The sequence below is a fragment of the Oncorhynchus gorbuscha genome, unplaced genomic scaffold, assembly GCF_021184085.1.
Source record: "Oncorhynchus gorbuscha isolate QuinsamMale2020 ecotype Even-year unplaced genomic scaffold, OgorEven_v1.0 Un_scaffold_1828, whole genome shotgun sequence".
Taxonomy (NCBI): Eukaryota; Metazoa; Chordata; class Actinopteri; order Salmoniformes; family Salmonidae; genus Oncorhynchus; species Oncorhynchus gorbuscha.
The window spans coordinates 12,501-28,246 of NW_025746499.1; the positions used below are offsets into that span (position 1 = coordinate 12,501).

General features: G+C 51.6%; 1 protein-coding gene across 1 annotated transcript in view; it reads right to left on the reverse strand.

Moving 5' to 3' along the window:
* Positions 1–14,204, reverse strand: part of LOC124024355 — a 23,264-nt gene extending 9,060 nt beyond the window's left edge. Inside the window, exons 1-8 of the mRNA XM_046338291.1 lie at positions 14,011–14,204; positions 11,713–11,762; positions 11,331–11,434; positions 10,293–10,430; positions 9,508–9,698; positions 6,140–6,345; positions 3,985–4,524; positions 1,797–3,880 (exon numbers count right to left, since the gene is read on the reverse strand). Coding sequence (XP_046194247.1) covers positions 1,797–3,880; positions 3,985–4,524; positions 6,140–6,345; positions 9,508–9,698; positions 10,293–10,430; positions 11,331–11,434; positions 11,713–11,762; positions 14,011–14,096 — 3,399 coding nt within the window. The 5' untranslated portion in view covers positions 14,097–14,204. The remainder of the gene's footprint in view (positions 1–1,796; positions 3,881–3,984; positions 4,525–6,139; positions 6,346–9,507; positions 9,699–10,292; positions 10,431–11,330; positions 11,435–11,712; positions 11,763–14,010) is intronic.
* Between the last annotated feature and the right edge of the window lie 1,542 nt (positions 14,205–15,746).

Here is a 15,746-nt window from a genome sequence, read left to right on the forward strand (position 1 = left end):
AAAGATAATCAAAAGGATTGAAATGGGTATTTTCCAAAGTGTGTGTGTTATCATATGTGTGTGTGTGTATGTGTGTGTGTGTGTGTGTGTGTGTGTGTGTGTGTGTGTGTGTGTGTGTGTGTGTGTGTGTGTGTGTGTGTATGTGTGTGTGTATGTGTGTGTGTGTTATCGTATATATGTGTGTGTGTGTGTGTGTGTGTGTGTGTGTGTGTGTGTGTGTGTGTGTGTGTGTGTGTGTGTGTGTGTGTTATCGTATGTGTGTGTGTGTTATCGTATGTGTGTGTGTGTGTGTTATCGTGTGTGTGTGTGTGTGTGTGTGTGTTCGTGTGTGTGTGTGTGTGTGTGTGTGTGTGTGTGTGTGTGTGTGTGTGTGTGTGTGTGTGTGTGTGTGTGTGTGTGTGTGTGTGTGTGTGTGTGTGTTATCGTATATATGTGTGTGTGTGTGTTATCGTATATATGTGTGTGTGTGTGTGTGTGTCATCGTATGTGTGTGTGTGTTATCGTATATATGTGTGTGTGTTATCGTATATATGTGTGTGTGTTATCGTATGTGTGTGTGTTATCGTATGTGTGTGTGTGTTATCGTATGTGTGTGTGTGTTATCGTATATATGTGTGTGTGTTATCGTATATATGTGTGTGTGTTATCGTATATATGTGTGTGTGTTATCGTATATATGTGTGTGTGTGTGTGTGTGTGTGTGTGTGTGTGTGTGTGTGTGTGTGTGTGTGTTATCGTATGTGTGTGTGTGTTATCGTATATATGTGTGTGTGTTATCGTATATATGTGTGTGTGTGTGTGTGTGTGTGTGTGTGTGTGTGTGTGTGTGTGTGTGTGTGTGTGTGTGTGTGTGTGTGTGTGTGTGTTATCGTATATATGTGTGTGTGTTATCGTATATATGTGTGTGTGTTATCGTATATATGTGTGTGTGTTATCGTATATATGTGTGTGTGTGTGTGTGTGTGTTATCGTATATTTGTGTGTTATCGTATGTGTGTGTGTGTGTGTGTTCGTATGTGTGTGTGATCGTATGTGTGTGTGATCGTATGTGTGTGTGTGTGTGTTATCGTATATATGTGTGTGTGTGTGTGTTATCGTATATATGTGTGTGTGTTATCGTATATATGTGTGTGTGTGTGTGTGTTATCGTATATATGTGTGTGTGTGTTATCGTATGTGTGTGTGTGTGATCGTATATGTGTGTGTGTGTTATCGTATATATGTGTGTTATCGTATATATGCGTGTGTGATCGTATATGTGTGTGTGTGTTATCGTATATATGTGTGTTATCGTATATATATGTGTGTGTGATCGTATATATGTGTGTGTTATCGTATATATGTGTGTGTGTGTGTGTGTTATCGTATATATGTGTGTGTTATCGTATATATGTGTGTGTGATCGTATATATGTGTGTGTGATCGTATATATGTGTGTGTGTGTTATCGTATATATGTGTGTGTGATCGTATATATGTGTGTGTTATCGTATATATGTGTGTGTTATCGTATATATGTGTGTGTGTTATCGTATATATGTGTGTGTGTGTTATCGTATATATGTGTGTGTTATCGTATATATGTGTGTGTGATCGTATATATATGTGTGTGTGTTATCGTATATATATGTGTGTGTGATCGTATATATATGTGTGTGTGATCGTATATATGTGTGTGTGATCGTATATATATGTGTGTGTTATGGTATGTGTGTGTGTTATCGTATATATATGTGTGTGTGTTATCGTATATATGTGTGTGTGATCGTGTTTATGTGTCTCAGCAGCCATACGCACAGTGCAAACCTCTCCAGGTTCCAGCCCTGAGTCGCCACACTCAAAGTCGCTCAAATCATTATCATAGTCTTCCTCCCCTTCCTCTTCTTCAGCCTCTCCTTCCGATGACTCACTACTACTCTCCTCCCTCGTGCTGCTCTGCCCCTCATCCTCCGAATCTCCCCCTTCCATATCTGACACCTCCCCTTCCCCCGGTCTCTCCTCCAAGGGCGATTCGGGAGGGTCAGGTTCTAGAGCCCCCTCGGCCTCCCTCTCCACCCCCAGTTCCCTGCACAGAGCCAGGGCTTCTGCTGCCTCCACCTCCCCTCTCTGGAGCTCAAACTCTCCACAGAGGCCCAGGGGCTCCCCGACACCGGCCGACCCCAGAGAGGTGGACTCCAGCTGGGCCCAGGTGAGAGGCCCGTCCCCATGTCCCTCCGGGTCCTGGTCGTCCGTCTCAGTTTCGTGATCGAGGTCCGTGACCTCTTTGCACTGCGGCTCGGTCCACATGGTGTAAGGTAGTGCATCGTGGGTATAGTCGGCGGGGAGCTCCGGGTGGTGGAGGCTCTCGATGAGCACCGCAGGACTCTGGGAGTTGAGGTTCTTCCAGATGCCATCTGAGAAAGGTTTGGGCTCCAGGTAGAGGCTTTGGGAACTACAAACAGAGTCCACGTTTCGAGAAATACAAATGGAATCCACGTTTTGGGAACTACAAATGGAATCCACGTTTTGGGAACTACAAATGGAATCCACGTTTTGGGAACTACAAATGGAATCCACGTTTTGGGAACTACAAATGGAATCCAGGTTTTGGGAACTACAAACGGCATCCATGTTTGAGTGTGGAGTTTGGTCACGGTTGTGTTGGCGTTGTACTGTTGCTGAATGGTCATTCAATTCACTCAGCTCAGACGAGTGGGCCAACGTATCTTTAGAAGTCAAACTGGCGCTAGCTAGATATAAACCCTGAGTACTGGAGTCTCTAAATACATCGTCTCTTTGAGAGGGTCCTTCTGAGTCGGAGTCCATGGATACGGTTGCCGTCGAGGACCCGCGTTTCTGGATTTGCTGCGTTGGCAGTAGTGTGACGTCACAGAGCATGTGGTTATTATTGCTAGCATGGGTCTCCGCGGAGGTTCGACTACAGTGGTTGTCGGTGGTCAGCACCGTCTCAGACGATGTTTGGATTGGTAGTGTTTCTAGATGGGAAGCGTCGGCGGCCATTTTGTGCAGAGAGGCGTCCATTTCGGGTTGAGCGTCGCTGGTTGCACTAGCCGCCGCGTAAGCTGCTACCTGTGACTCCAACTCTGGCCTATGGTGGTGGTCTTCAGTAGGACCAGAGTGCCGAGAGGGGGCCATTTTGTGATCAGAGGCGGCCATTTTGGGCCGAGCATTGCTAGTTGCATTAGCCACGTAAGCCGCTAACTGTAAATCCAGCTCTGGTCTATGGTGGTCTTCAGCAGAACCCAAGCGCCAGTCTCTGTAAGGCGCCAACGGTGGAAAATCCTCTTCCTCCAACTTCTTTGACGCCAACTCCTCGTCCGTTAACGTCTCCGTTCCTGGCGAGAGGGTCGTGGGTGTCTCGCGTCGGAGCACGGGGGCGAGGACCGGGTGACTGCCCGGCAAATCCGGTAAGGTTAGAGCACCACCGTGTCGGCCAGTCGAGGAGGAGGAGGACGACGACGACGACCTCGGACCTTTGATCTCGGCGTGACCTCCGCTGACGGCGAGTGTGAGGGAGGGCATCTCCTGGGTGAGAACGGGCGGCAGGGGAGGGCAGAACCTGGTCTCTCCAGACAGTTCTGGAGTGAGGAAAGGCATGTCCACCCCGTTGTTCCTCTGGAGGAAAGGAGGGCAACAGTCTCGTAAACTACACCTCGGAAGAAGGGAAGGGTTTTGTACGGGGACACGGTTGTGTGTAGTACACATAGGGAGAGAGGAACGGTTTTCAACGGGAGTGCAGTTTTTTTCACTACACCTGAACAAGTTAGCTGGACCAGAACCAGAACTAGAGTTGGAAATAACACGTCCTCTGGACCCGGGAGTCAGTATTCGTGTAAATGTCATTGTAAAGTGCTGGTGTTTTGCTTTCAGAGGTGTGACTGCTGTGTGTAGTAGTAGTATTAACCGCAGTACCATGGCACGTATCCATTTTATACTCAGTGCCGGGGAGTAGGGTTGAGGTTAGGTTTAAAGACGACTTCTCTACGGCTGAAGAACTTGAATGAAAAGCTCCAGGGCCACAGGCCGAGTCCGTACACCCCTGAGCCCCAGTCGGGTGCACCGTTCTGGGGGGAAGGTAACCTGGTCCGTAAGGGGTCTGGAGAGGGGTGGACATCCACAGAGCAGTCCTCGGGAACCAGTCCCAGTGGAGTCAATTCTATACATACTGACTTAAACGGTCCTCCGGGGATTTCTCTTCTTTCTGATCGGGCAGGTGTAGGGGCAGCCTCGGACCTCTGATGGGGTCCTTTAATGACCTCTGCGAACTCTGACCCTGAGGGGTTCTGTGGGGGGTTAGTGGGATGCAGATGGGGTGAAGGGTGAGTCCCCGCCCCTGTCCCTTGTTCTGTGGTGTCCACTGAGACAGGGGTCAGAGAGGGAGAGGGGCGAGAAGAGAAGTTGGAAGAGGGTGAGGGAGAGGTGAAAGACGAGGGGCGCAGAGGTTCAGGAGGACAGGGGAAGGCCAACCGGTCACTCTCCACTTCCATTCTGTTGACTTTCACCACACACATCTGCCGACAAGGACCTGTGGAACAGAGACACAACATAATTAAAAAAAAAATATCTTTGAGATGGTGAAAAAACAACAACATTTGGATGATAAAATATTAGTCAACATGGACTGGAATCCAGAAGATATAACAGAAGAAAAACGCTTGGGTCCGTTTGGATCTCTAACGCAAAGAATTAGGAATTACAGTTCTAGAATGAACCTGCTTATGATGAGTTACCCATAGAATTAGGAATTACAGTTCTAGAATGGACCTGCTTATGATGGGTTACCCATAGAATTAGGAATTACAGTTCTAGAATGAACCTGCTTATGATGGGTTACCCATAGAATTAGGAATTACAGTTCTAGAATGGACCTGCTTATGATGAGTTACCCATAGAATTAGGAATTACAGTTCTAGAATGAACCTGCTTATGATGGGTTACCCATAGAATTAGGAATTACAGTTCTAGAATGGACCTGCTTATGATGAGTTACCCATAGAATTAGGAATTACAGTTCTAGAATGAACCTGCTTATGATGGGTTACCCATAGAATTAGGAATTACAGTTCTAGAATGGACCTGCTTATGATGAGTTACCCATAGAATTAGGAATTACAATTCTAGAATGGACCTGCTTATGATGAGTTACCCATAGAATTAGGAATTACAGTTCTAGAATGGACCTGCTTATGATGAGTTACCCATAGAATTAGGAATTACAATTCTAGAATGGACCTGCTTATGATGAGTTACCCATAGAATTAGGAATTATAATTCTAGGAATTACAATTATAGAAATTACAATTATAGAATGGACATGAACCTGTTTATGATGAGTTACCCATAGAATTAGGAATTACAATTTTAGAATGAACCTTCTTATGATGAGTTACCCATAGAATTAGGAATTACAGTTCTAGAATGGACCTGCTTATGATGAGTTACCCATAGAATTAGGAATTACAATTCTAGAATGGACCTGCTTATGATGAGTTACCCATAGAATTAGGAATTACAGTTCTAGAATGGACCTGCTTATGATGAGTTACCCATAGAATTAGGAATTACAATTCTAGAATGGACCTGTTTATGATGAGTTACCCACAGAATTAGGAATTACAATTCTAGAATGGACATGAACCTGCTTATGATGGGATACCCATAGAATGAGGAATTATAATTCTAGAATGGACATGAACCTGCTTATGATGGGATAAAGGGCAGCCATTTTGGTCAGGGAGTTGGTCCACCACGCTTTACCAGTGCTGTTTATAAGACATGGTGTAAAATAACGAAGTTAAAGCATTTCATCTGCACTGTATATCTGTTAGTTAGCCAGACTGTTTTAGACAAATGGTTCCCATTCAGTTTTTTTAAAACAATATTTTAGGTTGACAATAATTATATTGCATAATTTCTGATATATCACACACACCTTAGTTTTATTTTAAGTCGTAGAATTATGCCTCTACTGCCATTCATTCCAATTAGACCGGTTTGGATTTCTCCCTGACCAATATGGCTGACATTTTAATCCCATTCTGGAATGTTGAAGGTTCATGACAAAGCCCCTCTAGTCATTTAATAGGATCTCTTACCTTCGATCAATAAATCATTCAGAATCAAATCAACTAATCTCTTACCAGGGAGCCGGAGTGTATTCTCAGTCTGACCCTCTCCTTCCTCCTCATCGTCCTCATCCTCCCCAGCCCTGCAGCCTCTCCGGACCTTGGGGCCCAGGGTGCCTCCGAGGCCCCTCCTCCTACCCAGGACAGAGCACCCCTCCAAGGCAACAGGCTCCTCGCTGGTCCTCAGACGCTTGGATCTGGTCCGTGGGTGTGAGAGGCTGCTGTAAAGGGGACACATTTAGCATCTCTTTGACATGCCACATATTCAGAACAATTTACAATGGTTCTCCACCCCCATCCTCCCTCCTCCTCCCACACCCCTCCATCCCCATCCTCCCTCCTCCTCCCCCTCCCACACCCCTCCACCCTCCCTCCCCTCCCCACACCCCTCCACCCCCATCCTCCCTCCCCCTCCCACACCCCTCCATCCCCATCCTCCCTCCTCCTCCCACACCCCTCCATCCCCATCCTCCCTCCTCCTCCCACACCCCTCCATCCCCATCCTCCCTCCCACACCCCTCCATCCCCATCCTCCCTCCTCCTCCCACACCCCTCCATCCCCATCCTCCCTCCCCCTCCCACACCCCTCCATCCCCATCCTCCCTCCCACACCCCTCCATCCCCATCCTCCCTCCTCCTCCCACACCCCTCCATCCCCCTCCCCCCCCACCCCCTCCATCCCCATCCTCCCTCCCACACCCCTCCATCCCCATCCTCCCTCCTCCTCCCACACCCCTCCATCCCCCTCCCCCTCCCACACCCCTCCATCCCCATCCCCTCCCACACCCCTCCATCCCCATCCTCCCTCCTCCTCCCACACCCCTCCATCCCCCTCCTCCTCCCACACCCCTCCATCCCCATCCTCCTCCCACACCCCTCCACCCCCATCCTCCTCCCACACCCCTCCATCCCCATCCTCCCTCCTCCTCCCACCCCTCCATCCCCCTCCTCCTCCCACACCCCTCCATCCCCATCCTCCCTCCTCCTCCCACACCCCTCCACCCCATCCTCCATCCCCCCCCACACCCCTCCACCCCCATCCTCCCTCCCACACCCCCCCATCCTCCCTCCTCCTCCCACACCCCTCCACCCCCATCCTCCCTCCTCCTCCTCCCACACCCCTCCACCCCCATCCTCCCTCCTCCTCCCTCCCCCTCCACCCCCATCCTCCCTCCCCTCCCACACCCCTCCCTCCCTCCCCATCCTCCTCCTCCCTCCATCCTCCTCCCTCCCACACCCTCCATCTTCCTCCTCCCTCCCCCTCCCACACCCCTCCATCCCCATCCCCCTCCCACACCCCTCCATCCCCATCCTCCCTCCTCCTCACACACCCCTCCATCCCCCCTCCTCCTCCCACACCCCTCCATCCCCATCCTCCTCCCACACCCCTCCACCCCCATCCTCCTCCCACACCCCTCCATCCCCATCCTCCCTCCACACCCCTCCATCCCCCTCCTCCTCCCACACCCCTCCATCCCCATCCTCCCTCCTCCTCCCCCACACCCCTCCACCCCCATCCTCCATCCCCCTCCCACACCCCTCCACCCCCATCCTCCCTCCCACACCCCCCATCCTCCCTCCTCCTCCCACACCCCTCCACCCCCATCCTCCCTCCTCCTCCCACACCCCTCCACCCCCATCCTCCCTCCTCCTCCCTCCCCCTCCACCCCCATCCTCCCTCCCCCTCCCACACCCCCTCCCTCCCTCCCCATCCTCCATCCTCCTCCCTCCCACACCCCTCCATCTTCCTCCTCCCTCCTCCTCCAACACCCCTCCATCCCCATCCTCCCTCCCCCTCCCACACCCCTCCATCCCCATCCTCCCTCCCCCTCCCACACCCCTCCACCCCCATCCTCCTCCCACACCCCTCCACCCCCATCCTCCTCCCACACCCCTCCACCCCCATCCTCCCTCCCCTCCCACACCCCTCCACCCCCATCCTCCCTCCCCTCCCCACCCCCTCCACCCCCATCCTCCCTCCCCCTCCCACACCCCTCCATCCCCATCCTCCCTCCCCCTCCCACACCCCCCCCCCCATCTTCCCTCCCCCTCCCACACCCCTCCATCCCCATCCTCCCTCCCCCTCCCACACCCCTCCATCCCCATCCTCCTCCCACACCCCCTCCACCCCCATCCTCCTCCCACACCCCTCCACCCCCATCCTCCCTCCCCCCCCACCCCCCTCCATCCCCATCCCCTCCCACACCCCTCCATCCCCATCCCCCTCCCACACCCCCATCCATCCTCCCTCCCCTCCCACACCCCTCCATCCCCATCCTCCTCCCACACCCCTCCACCCCCATCCTCCTCCCACACCCCTCCACCCCCATCCTCCCTCCCCTCCCACACCCCTCCACCCCCATCCTCCCTCCCCCTCCCACCCCCTCCACCCCCATCCTCCCTCCTCCTCCAACACCCCTCCATCCCCATCCTCCCTCCCCTCCCACCCCCTCCATCCCCATCCTCCATCCTCCTCCCTCCCACACCCCTCCATCTTCCTCCTCCCTCCTCCTCCAACACCCCTCCATCCCCATCCTCCCTCCCCTCCCCACCCCTCCATCCCCATCCTCCCTCCCCTCCCACACCCCTCCATCCCCATCCTCCCTCCCCTCCCACACCCCCCATCCTCCCTCCCCCTCCCACACCCCTCCATCCCCATCCTCCCTCCCACACCCCTCCATCCCCATCCTCCTCCCACACCCCTCCACCCCCATCCTCCTCCCACACCCCTCCACCCCCATCCTCCCTCCCCCCCACACCCCTCCATCCCCATCCCCCCTCCCACACCCCTCCACCCCCATCCTCCCTCCCCTCCCACACCCCTCCATCCCCATCCTCCTCCCACACCCCTCCATCCCCATCCCCCTCCCACACCCCTCCATCCCCATCCTCCTCCCACACCCCTCCATCCCCATCCTCCTCCCACACCCCTCCATCCCCATCCTCCTCCCACACCCCTCCACCCCCATCCTCCCTCCCCCTCCCACACCCCTCCATCCCCCTTCCACACCCCTCCATTTTCCTCCTCCCTCCTCCATCCACATCCAAACTCCTCCCACACCCCTCCCTCCCTCCCCATCCTCCTCCTCCCTCCATCCTCCTCCCTCCCACACCCCTCCATCTTCCTCCTCCCTCCTCCTCCAACACCCCTCCATCCCCATACTCCTCCTCCTCCCTCCCCATCCCCCTCCTCCTCCTCCCACACCCCTCCATCTTCCTCCTCCAACACCCCTCCATCCCCACCCTCCTCCTCCCTCCATCCTCCTCCTCCCTCCATCCTCCCTCCCACACCCCTCCATCTTCCTCCTCCTCCCACACCCCTCCATCCCCATACTCCTCCTCCCCCTCCATCCTCCTCCCTCCTCCCTTCCTCCCCTCCATACCTGTTCACAGGGGTCTTGACCCGGCTGCGCTGGAGCCAGTTCTGCAGTTCTGGGGTGGTGGCGGGCGTGGCTCGGGTGTGGTCCAGAGGACAGGAGTCTTTCCCCAGCTTCCACACAGCATAGCGGTCCGGCTGGAACCACTTCACAAAGGGATCCATGCTGATCTTCACCATGTCTTTACTGCATGTACACTAGGGAGGAGGGGAGAAGGGACTTAGCATACTATTTAGTGTGGAACCTCTCCACAAATGGAGACTAGGGGAGGAAGGGAGGAGGCTTAGGAACCAGACTAGCATACTATTTAGTGTGGAACCTCTCCGCAATTTGAGACTAGGGGAGGAAGGGAGGAGGCTTAGGAACCAGACTAGCATACTATTTAGTGTGGAACCTCTCCGCAATTTGAGACTAGGGGAGGAAGGGAGGAGGGTTAGGAACCAGACTAGCATACTATTTAGTGTGTGCAGGGGAAGTAGAATCTCTAGCTTGTTAGCTGTGTGTGTCCAGGGGAAGTAGAATCTCTAGCTTGTTAGCTGTGTGTGTCCAGGGGAAGTAGAATCTCTAGCTTGTTAGCTGTGTGTGTCCAGGGGAAGTAGAATCTTTAGCTTGTTAGCTGTGTGTGCTAGAAGCTTCCATTGTGAAAGTGACATCACCTGCCCTGAGACCCAGAAGTACTGCCTCCCCCCAGAGGTACTGACCATAGTTCTGGAGGGATCCCTGGTTCCGGGTGGAAATACACACAACAGAAATAGTTCAGAGTAAACAGCGTGGCGTTTTCTTCATCTTACCTGAGTGGCCACCTTGCCGTAGTCGATCCATCGGACACTAGCGAAGTTGGTCGACTCGGCACAGTTGAAGCCGTGGTTGAAGCCAGCGTGGTAACCATACGGAAAGGTGATCATAAACTCTCCTGCCTCCTGGGTGATCTGGAGAGAGGGGGGGAGGAGGGAGTTATTGAGGACAAAACTCTCCTGCCTCCTGGGTGATCTGGAGAGAGGGGGGGAGGAGGGAGTTAATGAGGACAAAACTCTCCTGCCTCCTGGGTGATCTGGAGAGAGGGGGGGAGGAGGGAGTTAATGAGGACAAAACTCTCCTGCCTCCTGGGTGATCTGGAGTTATTGAGGACAAAACAAAAAGTGGCAGTTGAGATGAAAGGCTTTTAAAAAGTGACAGTTGAGACGAAAGGCTTTTAAAAAGTGACAGTTGAGACGAAAGGCTTTTAAAAAGTGACAGTTGAGACGAAAGGGTTTTAAAAAGTGACAGTTGAGACGAAAGGGTTTTAAAAAGTGACAGTTGAGATGAAAGGCTTTTAAAAAGTGACAGTTGAGATGAAAGGGTTTTAAAAAGTGACAGTTGAGATGAAAGGCTTTTAAAAAGTGACAGTTGAGATGAAAGGCTTTTAAAAAGTGACAGTTGAGACGAAAGGCTTTTAAAAAGTGACAGTTGAGACGAAAGGCTTTTAAAAAGTGACAGTTGAGACGAAAGGCTTTTAAAAAGTGACAGTTGAGACGAAAGGCTTTTAAAAAGTGACAGTTGAGACGAAAGGGTTTTAAAAAGTGACAGTTGAGATTAAAGGGTTTTAAAAAGTGACAGTTGAGACGAAAGGCTTTTAAAAAGTGACAGTTGAGATGAAAGGCTTTTAAAAAGTGACAGTTGAGATGAAAGGCTTTTAAAAAGTGACAGTTGAGACGAAAGGCTTTTAAAAAGTGACAGTTGAGACGAAAGGCTTTTAAAAAGTGACAGTTGAGACGAAAGGGTTTTAAAAAGTGACAGTTGAGATTAAAGGGTTTTAAAAAGTGACAGTTGAGCCAGTCAGTTTGTCTCACCTTGTCGAAGGGGATGCTGTACTTCTTCAGGATAGAAGGGGAGATCAGGGTCATCTTGTGACGGAGAAAAGCCTCACACCCTTTAAACCCATTGGGGAAGAAACCTGGAACACACACACACACACACACACACACACACACACACACACACACACACACACACACACACACACACACACACACACACACACACAGGAAGATGAACGTGGAGAGACTGTTAGATAGATTGACAGAGTCAACACAGTGCTTTTGGGTACAATAATTTAGGTCTATCCTCCTAAGACCGCGTTTAGACAGGCCAGAATTGGGCTGCCTGTCTAAACTCTGCCTAAGTGTTCTACTTTTTTTAACTTAATATTTCATCTAGTTAAACTAAGCTTACCTGTAGCCAGTCTCTCCAGTCTCTTCCCATGCTCAGGGGGGATGGCATACCTGTAGACAGAGACAATGTGTCTGTTAATATAGACAATGTGTCTGATGTTACTATACCTGTAGACAGAGACAATGTTTGTCAGGTTAACACAGAAGGTGAACAGTAAACTAGTGTTTGGGTAGGTGTTATGTATGAGACAAACTGTTTAGATGTGTCATCCTCTACACTGACAATACTGGCCCCTAGTGGTGAGCCTTGGAATTCTACCTATTCTAAAGTTCCTGACGTAGAACTCTGTGGAACTCTGTGGAACTCTGTGGAACTCTGTGGAACTCTGTGGAACTCTGTGGAACTCCCGCTGGGTTCTTAGGCATTCCATTACACCCACACCTCTTCTCCCCCATCAGAAGCCCCATATTCAACTATCAGTCTGAGGTAAGGGTGTGTGTATGTGAGTGTAAGGGGAGAGGGAGGACTGCCCCAGGGGTGGGAGAGGTGAGGGGTGAGGAGGGGTTGAGAGAAGAGCTTCTTGGTGGTCCTCCCCTCCAGGGAAATGTGTCTAAGTGGGGAGAGGTGAGAACCATGTGTGTGTTGCAGGGCTTCCTGCTCTAATGAACAGCAGTATACCTCCAGGGGAAGAGAGAGATGGGGAGACTGAGGGAGGGAGAGAGGTGGAAAGAGGGAGAGAGGGAGAGAGGTGGAAAGAGGGAGAGAGGGAGGGAGGTGGAAAGAGGGAGAGAGAGGGTGGAAAGAGGGAGAGAGAGGGAGGTGGAAAGAGGGAGAGAGAGGGGAGGTGGAAAGAGGGAGAGAGAGAGAGTGGAAAGAGGGAGAGAGAGAGGGAGGTGGAAAGAGGGAGAGAGAGAGGAGGTGGAAAGAGGGAGAGAGAGAAGTGGAAAGAGGGAGAGAGGGAGGTGGAAAGAGGGAGAGAGAGAGGAGGTGGAAAGAGGGAGAGAGAGAAGTGGAAAGAGGGAGAGAGAGAGAGAGAAGTGGAAAGAGGGAGAGAGAGAGAGGGGAGGTGGAAAGAGGGAGAGAGAGAGGGAGGTGGAAAGAGGGAGAGAGAGAGGGAGGTGGAAAGAGGGAGAGAGAGAGGGAGGTGGAAAGAGGGAGAGAGAGAGGGAGGTGGAAAGAGGGAGAGAGAGAGGGAGGTGGAAAGAGGGAGAGAGAGAGGGAGGTGGAAAGAGGGAGAGAGAGGGGAGGTGGAAAGAGGGAGAGAGAGAGGGAGGTGGAAAGAGGGAGAGAGAGAGGGAGGTGGAAAGAGGGAGAGAGAGGTGGAAAGAGGGAGAGAGAGGTGGAAAGAGGGAGAGAGAGGTGGAAAGAGGGAGAGAGAGAGAGGTGGAAAGAGGGAGAGAGAGAGGGGGAGAGAGGGAGGTGGAAAGAGGGAGAGAGAGAGGGAGGTGGAAAGAGGGAGAGAGAGGGAGGTGGAAAGAGGGAGAGAGAGAGGGAGGTGGAAAGAGGGAGAGAGAGGGGAGGTGGAAAGAGGGAGAGAGAGAGGGAGGTGGAAAGAGAGAGAGAGAGAGAGACAGAGGAAGAGGGAGAGAGAGAGAGAAGTGGAAAGAGGGAGAGAGAGGGAGGTGGAAAGAGGTGGAAAGAGGGAGGGTGGAAAGAGGGAGAGAGAGAGGGAGGTGGAAAGAGGGAGAGAGAGAGGTGGAAAGAGGGAGAGAGAGAGGGAGGTGGAAAGAGGGAGAGAGAGAGGGAGGTGGAAAGAGGGAGAGAGAGAGGGAGGTGGAAAGAGGGAGAGAGAGAGGGAGGTGGAAAGAGGTGGAAAGAGGGAGAGAGAGAGGGAGAGAGAGAGGTGGAAAGAGGGAGAGAGAGAGGGAGAGAGAGAGGTGGAAAGAGGGAGAGAGAGAAGTGGAAAGAGGGAGGTGGAAAGGGGGTGGAGAGGGAGATGGAGAGGGGGGAGAGAGGGAGATGGAGAGGGGGTGGAGAGGGAGATGGAGAGGGGGAGAGAGGGAGATGGAGAGGGGGAGAGAGGGAGATGGAGAGGGGGGAGAGAGGGAGATGGAGAGGGGGAGAGGGAGATGGAGAGGGGGAGAGAGGGAGATGGAAAGGGGGAGAGAGGGAGATGGAAAGGGGGGAGAGAGGGAGATGGAAAGGGGGGGAGAGAGGGAGATGGAAAGGGGGAGAGAGGGAGATGGAAAGGGGGAGAGAGGGAGATGGAAAGGGGGAGAGAGGGAGGTGGAAAGAGGGAGACTTACGAGGGAGGAATAAAGAAGTAATTCCCTCTCCCTTCCAACCCATCTCTCCTCTAACCCCGCCTCTCAGTTTGCCTGAGACACACCATGCTAGTAAATAACAGTATCCCCCTACCAGGACTTGGGCTCTCCAAAGTGCAGGTAGTTGATGCTATAAAGGTCCATGTCTTCAGTGTGCCAGGAGAAGCTGGTCTTCCACATGCCGAAGTACAGGTAGGGTGTGTTCACCCCCTGGATAGAAACACCACAGTCCTCTTCAATCACATCCAGGATGGAGTTGAGGTGGCCGATGTTCCACTCCTCTATACCCTACAAGAGAGAGAGGAGAGAGGAGGAGAGAGAATTAGATGAAAGACAGAAGGGAGAGAGGAGGCAAGAGGAGGAGAGAGAATTAGATGAAAGACAGAAGGGAGAGGGGAGGCAAGAGGAGGAGAGAGAATTAGATGAAAGACAGAAGGGAGAGAGGAGGCAAGAGGAGGAGAGAGAATTAGATGAAAGACAGAAGGGAGAGAGGAGGCAAGAGGAGGAGAGAGAATTAGATGAAAGACAGAAGGGAGAGAGGAGGCAAGAGGAGGAGAGAGAATTAGATGAAAGACAGAAGAGAGAGAGAGAGAGAGAGGAGGATAAAGGAGAGATGAGACAGAAGGGAGAGAGGAGGAGAGAGGAGGAGAGAATTAGATGAGACAGAAGGGAGAGAGGAGGAGAGAAGATGAGACAGAAGGGAGAGAAACAACAAGATAGAGTTGAGGTGTCCGATATTCCCCTCCTCTATACTTCACCAGGACAGAGGAGAGGTTGGGATGACTAGAAAGGAATATACAGGGAGTGAAATGACAGAGATCCTGATGATCGGTGATGAGTGACAGAGAGGAGAGAGAGACTGATATCTACCTCGTCATAGAGGCTCCCGGGGACATCAGCTCCATATATGGGAGATACGAAGGTCAGGTTCTTCCAGTACTTCCTCTCCAAGTCCTCATAGTTCAGGTAGCGGGAGTACAATATCTGGAGAGGTAGAAGATCTATGTTATAAATACTATACTAAATATAACACATTATAGTTCAGGTAGAGGGAGTACAGTATCTGGAGAGGTAGAAGATCTATGTTTTAACTACTATACTAAATATAACACATAGTTCAGGTAGAGGGAGTACAGTATCTGGAGAGGTAGAAGATCTATGTTTTAACTACTATACTAAATATAACACATAGTTCAGGTAGAGGGAGTACAGTATCTGGAGAGGTAGAAGATCTATGTTATAACTACTAAATATAACACATTATAGTTCAGGTAGAGGGAGTACAGTATCTGGAGAGGTAGAAGATCTATGTTATAACTACTAAATATAACACATAGTTCAGGTAGAGGGAGTACAGTATCTGGAGAGGTAGAAGATCTATGTTATAACTACTATACTAAATATAACACATAGTTCAGGTAGAGGGAGTACAGTATCTGGAGAGGTAGAAGATCTATGTTATAACTACTGTGTTTATAGTTACTGACTTGTCACTGTTGGCGAGGCGTCTGAACTCCTTGACGCTGAGCGGTTTCTTCTGGATGTTGAACTGAGTGAACAGGCCTGACTGACCAGCAACCATCTGCTGGATAGGAGCGTGGATCACCAGGTCATCAATATCATCATAGCTACACCGAGGACGCCAACCCTTAGGAGGAATCACCTGGAGACAGGTAGGGGAGAGAGGGGGTTATCACCTGGAGACAGGTAGAGGAGAGAGGGGGGGGTTATCACCTGGAGACAGGTAGAGGAGAGAGAGGAGGGGGGGGTTATGACCTGGAGACAGGTAGAGGAGAGAGAGGAGGGGGGGGTTATGACCTGGAGACAGGT